Source organism: Tasmannia lanceolata, unplaced genomic scaffold (assembly GCF_043159265.1).
Source record: "Tasmannia lanceolata isolate RefF3 unplaced genomic scaffold, GAP_Taslan_0.1 ptg000002l, whole genome shotgun sequence".
NCBI lineage: Eukaryota > Viridiplantae > Streptophyta > Magnoliopsida > Canellales > Winteraceae > Tasmannia > Tasmannia lanceolata.
Genome location: NW_027518679.1, coordinates 56356270 through 56362904, shown reverse-complemented (window position 1 = coordinate 56362904; position 6635 = coordinate 56356270). Strand labels below are relative to the sequence as shown.

General features: G+C 37.4%; 1 protein-coding gene across 1 annotated transcript; it reads left to right on the top strand.

The window, feature by feature from the left end:
• Nucleotides 1-2809: 2809 nt before the first annotated feature.
• Nucleotides 2810-3244, top strand: LOC143845492 (ethylene-responsive transcription factor 3-like). Its single transcript, XM_077353865.1, has one exon. It carries the CDS (start codon nucleotides 2810-2812, stop codon nucleotides 3242-3244), a length of 435 nt encoding a protein of 144 aa, XP_077209980.1.
• Nucleotides 3245-6635: the final 3391 nt, after the last annotated feature.

The window sequence follows — 6635 nt, the reverse complement described above, 5'->3', positions numbered from 1 at the left end:
CCAACAAAAAATAGGTAGATCCTGACATGAACGAAGCATCTCTTTGAAAAAAACTCATTTTTTTAGAGGGATGCTAAACTCACAAGAGCCCTTGTAGAGCCTCACCATTGGAACCACGCCATTCTGCGCGTATTAACAACAGCACTTGTAATGATAGATGCAAATGACGTGAATCCAAAGGTAAGGCCCTTGTAGCCATTTTCTACAAGGGCTCCTGTGAGTTTCGCATCACTCTTTATTTTTTTGAATGGCCTCATTTTTCTATTTTAAAAAATTAAATATTTTGAAAATATCCAACATGTCTGTCATAAACGCTTTGGTGTTAGAAAAAAGTTCGGCTCACAAAATGGTATGCCGGCCATCTACAAACCTATCTAATACATACATCGCTACTTTAGATCTATTTTATACCAGCTGGAAAACCCTCTTTTGCCGGCCGAACTCTACTCCAACGCCATATTGGTTGGGCAAAGAGAGAGAGCCCAGCGGCATCCGTTGGTCGAAGATTACTTGCTATTACTTTCAAGATATACAGATGAATTCGACTCATACTCAGCCAAGATAGGATTGACTATTTGTTAGATTTTGATCCACCAAATGAACCAACCTTAAATGCTAGTTCTGTTGTAAAAGAATATTATGAGAAATTTTCGGAGGACGACAAAACAGCTAGGCTAAGTATGCTCACTTTTATGGAACCTGACTTAAGAAATAATCTATGGTGAATACGGAACTGTCAAAACAATGTTTGATGCGTGCTACCATAGAGTCATACGGTGGAGGTTCTGAATTATATTCATCTCCTAATTGAAAAGATTAAGTCTACAAAGACGAAAGAAGGGGGACCTGTAATCGAACACATAAATAAAATGACCGTAATTGCATAAGAACCCTAAATTCCGGGCTGAAAAATAACTAAAAAAAACTCTTTAACTTTCTTTTTCATCCAACTATCTTGAAATTTTATCATGAAACAACACATGCTATTTTGGGATAGATAGACACTACCCTTGAAAATAAAATAGATGCAGCATCTAGTCGTCATAAATTTTAATCCGATTGTTATGGAGTATATATATATATATATATGGATTTGGGGCTACTTGTTACACTCATTTAATTAGATATTTGATTTGAAAGACATAAATTTATTATGTGATCACTGATCTAATGGTTGGATTGGAACAAATTTTGTACCAATTTGGAGATATCTGAGATGAGACACTCATCCATGATATCTATGACCATCAGATTTTAGCCTACTTGAACGAACATTCACAAAGCAAGCTCAAGCTCTCTCTCTCTCTCTCTCTCTCTCTCTCTCTCTCTCTCTCTCTCTCTCTCTCTCTCTCTCTCAAGTTCCTTTCTTGCCTCTCAACACTTAGCCTAAAATAACAAACCCAAAAAAGTTAGGCATTAACCTAATCCTACAGGTTATAAGCTTGTATGTACTTGAAATTAATTTCTTTGTTTACAAGAATTATTTTACTTATTTAGGAGTTTGGATTAAGGTTTTAAATTTTGACTGGGTGAACCCGAAACGTTAAATTTCGGTCGAAATTTAGGTAATTTCGCCCGAAATTTCAGGCGGGATAAAAACCGACTTTTTTTTTTATTTCGTTGGATTTCAAACGAAATTTCAAAACTTCGGCAAAAATTTCAATTTTGGCAAGGACGAAACGCATTCCGAAACTGAAATTTAAAACCTTGGTTTGGATTAGTCAAAGGTAAGTCGTCAGTATAAGTTGCATAAAGACAGAGTAATTTTTGTTAGAACAATCTAGCATTTTTCAAAATCCTATACAATGTAGAAAAACGTAAGATACTCGATGGACGGTCCTATTTGATATGAACTGTGACCCGAACACTAAAACTAGATCCAAAGAACATAAAGATGTGACCAATTTTGGATCCAAACGGATTGTGAACCATATCTCGGATCCTCCGATCCAAATTGGATCCATCCATTGACACACCTAAGTATTTGGTTAATGTGATAGGCCTTGAGAGTGTTTGATCTCTAATGGCACAAAAGTGACGCCAATAGATCAGCAAATTTACCTACTTTTTGTTCCTTGACCCACCTTACTTGAATGTATTGTGACTACTCATTTAGACCACATTGGACGGCCCACAAAAGTAATTGGGGCGAATATATCTTGGCTGCTGATTTTGGCAATACCATATTTTATTAACAAGAACATGACATTAGGTAGGACAGAACGGAAGAAAATGATCTACTTATAAGAACCCAATTCCTTTCACGTTCTTCATGAAATTTTTCTAGATGATTCATTTAACCTACGCAAGTAGCTTGGGACAAAGGCTTTGTTAAGTTGAGTTGACAAAACTTTTTTGGGAACTGTAATAACTTTTGACAGCTGTCAAAATAATTAAAGAGAAGATGAATTCGTGCTATTATTAAAACATGGTAGTGCCAACATCAATTTCTATATCAAAAAGCGTTTACCAAAACAAACTGTGGTACAAAGACGAGAAAAATGCCACGAGAAATCGAAACTGATGTAGAAAAAAGAAGCCTGATGTGCATACATACATCCATCCAAAGTCATGCATGCGACAGCCACGCATTTATGACATGGAGCGGTGAAAATCATAACTAAGGAAAAAAAAAAGAAATAATAAATAATTTGCTGTCGGGAAAAACGAAGACCGCCTATTTCACTATAAATACCGCTCCCCTCTCTCGCTTCCCCTTCTCAAACCCTCTCCCTCTCTCTCTCTCTCTATACAAACCTCTTCTCACTGTTTCTAAAACAGTACAATATTACCGGCGAGTCACCGGATAATGGCAGTAGCCTCAGGCGAGAAGGAGACGGTGTCCGTACCGGCGCAGGTTAAGGAGGCGCATTTTAGAGGCGTAAGGAAGCGTCCGTGGGGAAGATTCGCGGCTGAGATTCGTGATCCGTGGACAAAGACGAGGAAATGGCTGGGGACTTTTGACACGGCCGAGGAAGCAGCGAGAGCCTATGATGAGGCCGCGCGTAATCTCCGTGGGCCCAAGGCAAAGACGAACTTCGCGATCCCTCCGTCCGATGATGCCTTTCATAACCACTGGTATGGATCTGACGGTCGGGATCTATTCTCTGGTGGATCGTCTGATTTTTCAGGTTACAAGTTTGATAACGTGGAGTTTGTGGTGAGGAACGAGCAGCAGAAGAAGATGAGGAGAGAGAAAAAGCCCTTCGCTTTTGATCTTAATCTCCCGGCTCCTCTTGTCTGATCGGACGGTCTGGATTTCTCTACCTCTGCATACTTACACGAGATCTTTTTTTCTTTCTTTTTTTCTAAACTCTTTTGTCGTCTTTTTCCTGCCGGCGTAAATCCGGCATGGTTTTTGAACTATCTGCCTGCTGCTTTTGTTTCCTATTTTGCCCCTGCTTTCTCTTTTATTTACCTTTTTTTGGTTGATGTATTTGCTCTTTTATTTTTCTATTTATGTACAGTTTAAAGACAGTGATAATTTATGATTAGATGAAACGTTTCCATTTTATTTAAACTACTTTATTCCCATGTGAATTACTGAATTTAGCGTTGATTTTGTTGTTATTATACTAAAATAACCTGAGTCAATATGGTTAATGACTCACTCGCGGATGACTCGTTCCTTAGATGGAAGTAGAAATAGAAAGATAAGGTACGAAATTAATGGATAATAATCATATTTAATATTCTTAATTGTGAGTTTATGCTTGAAGGGTATTTTAGTAATTTTGTTTTTGTGACGTAATGGGGAAGAAACCGAGGCGTCCGACGCGCCGTATACGGACGAGAAAGCAGAATATTTATTTTCGCTGGGTATGGTGGGGACCACTTCTGTGAAGAGAAACGTGGCGGCGAGTTACGTCGTCAACTAACGGGAGCTGCTTACTGACGTGCGATGCCCACAAGCCGTCAGATTCCCGTCACGGCGTCACGCTTTGACTCTACACGTGTTACTAACGTCGAAACAAACGGCGTGGCAACCGACTAATAATAGCGCGTCATGGGGCCCCCTCTTCTTGCCACTAATGCCGTACAGGGAAGTGATATGTTCGCCCCCATTTTCTTCCCAGGCCACCGCTGTATATTGTATTTATGACCATGATTTTAAATTTCGGCCAAAATACCGAAATCTAAAATTTTCAGCTGAAATTATAAGATTTTAACCAAGACCGAAATTGCTGAGGTCTAAACCGAAATTTCAATCATTGTACAAGGGGTGTGACCTAGGAAGGAAAGGGGCGAATATATCCTTTCCCTTCAAACAAATGGAATAGTTAAAAAGAAAAATAATATCAGCACAACCATGTTTTAATAGTTGTACAGCCCCAGCTTGTCTTTTCTTTTTGGAATACACGTCTAAGACGGGATCCCTTCTTCGGTAAAAGGATGAGCAGCGCGCCTCTCTCTTTGTTTTTTTTAGTATGGGCACGTGTCACGATTGAGGATCTCGTGCTTTTTCTCACCACGGGATCCCGTTTTCCTAGCAACCCTCTTTCTTTTTTTTCCTGGCTCGTGAGAGCTTTTTGGAAACTCTAATAACCTTTTGCAGCCCTTTAAATACTAAAATAGAAGATGATTTAGTGGAAATATCAAAACATGGTAGTGCTGATATAATTTCCTAATAAAAATGGTGACTTGGTACTCTTGAAACCCTTGTTATGTAAGCTTTTTTTTAAAGGGTCAAGTTAAACCTACTTTAGTGCCTCTAATATAGTCTAAGCCTTGACTTTGGGTCATCTTCTTTACAATATATCTTCAAGCCTCATCTTTTCTTGGATGTCCTTGATTCTTTGGCTTCCTTGTGATTCTCCAATGTAGCTTCTTTGATCCAAGCTTTGTTACAAGATTCCTTGACTTTGATTCAATATAAATCTACAACTTAGGAATCAACAAACATCATTAGTACCAAAAGATCACTTGTGCTTTGGAATAATTAAAACAAGATAGAATGCCCCATTGTTGAACTTTTTGGGATTACATTCTCCCCCTTTTTTGTTGATGATAATACACAAGCGAATTGCAAGTAAACTCCCCCTAAATTTAAATTTTAAAGCAAATTATAATAATTTAAATGTGAGACTTTAAAACTACTAACAACCATTTCTCTCCCCCTTTGTCATCAACAAAAAGAAGAGGTGAGAGCTTTCAAAAAATCTTTCAAGACATAACTCCCCCTTTTTTATTCAACAATTCAATTTAAGAGGGATTTTTAAAACTAAATTGCCAAGGGTTCTAGAAGATATATTTAAGGTGAAACTTGGGCTTAAATTAACATTTTCGTAAGAGTTTTCCTATAAAAAGCACGAGCCCCTAATCTAAGAAAAAATTTATAAAATTTGTCAAGTTGGGGCTTTTGGAACCCTAGTTCCAAATTCTTCTTCTTTTCTTTGTGACCAATCTTTGATCTTTTTAAGTTTAGACTCAAATTTATAGTGTCCACATTGGCCACAGTAAAAACATTGAATGGACGGGCAATAATGACTACAAGATGCAAAATGATCTCCTTTTATATTTGTGCATCCTGAGCTTTCAAGAATTATGTCAATAACTTTGTTTTGACATAATCTAAACTTTTCCTTTTCCTTTTTCAAGATCTTAATTTCTTCTTGATATTCTCTAAGTCTTTAACTTTCATCTTTCAAATCGTTAGTTTTGAGAGAGAAATCAAGGTTTATTTCTTCAATTTCTTCCTTGAAGGTTTTATTTCGCTTTCTCAAAAAAAGTAAAGCTCCTCAACAATATCTTTGTTGGAAGAAGTTAAATCAAGATTTTTCTTTAAATTTTCAATTTCTTTAGAAGTTTTTGAAAGGGGTTTCTTTAAAACATTATTTTTCGAAATTTGATTTTGTATAGTGTCACATAATTCATCATAAGACATACTAACACTACTACTACTAGAACTACTTACCTCATCTTGTTTGGTAAGCGACTAAGCGCCATGAAAGCTATGTTCCCGTCTTCTTTGTCACTTAAGCTTGGACTTATTGAGGTGCTTGTGCTTCCCATTTGATCCCAAGAGGCGACCACCCCCTTCTTCTTCTTCCAATCTTTCTTCTTGCCTTCGAATTTTGAAGAGGAGGTTTTATTGAGAGGACATTCCATTCTAATGTGACTCAGCTTCTTTCACTTGAAATACCGAATGTCTTCATCCTTCTCGCTTACCTTTTCCTCCTACTTCTTTCTTCTTTCTTTCTCCATAGACTCTTGAATTTTTGGATAGCTTCTTCTTCTTCACTATTTGTTTCACTTGATGATTGTGTGGTCTTGAATGTGAGTGTCTTGTTTTCCTTCTTTTTTTTTGGCTTCTTCTCCTCCTTGCCGGCTATTGATGAGCATCTATGAGTAGAAAGAGATCTAACAAGCTCCTCCAATGTGAACTTGGTGAGATCCCTAGCTTCATGAATGGTGGTCACCTTGGGATCCCAACTAGAGAGAAGTGACCTAAGCAACTTGATTACCAACTCATTGTTAGCAAAAGATTTACCAAGAGACTTCAATTCATTAATTATCTTAGTAAATCAGGTAGTCGTTTCCGAAATATTCTCATTTCAATCCATTTTAAAGAGTTCATACTTGCTACCCAACAAGTTTATTTTGGATTCCTCAATTTGATTGGTTCCCTCATGGGT

Coding starts and splice junctions, on each gene's coding strand:
- LOC143845492 (XM_077353865.1), top strand. CDS start 2,810: ATGGCAGTAGCCTCAGGCGAGAAGGAGACGGTGTCCGTACCGGCGCAG.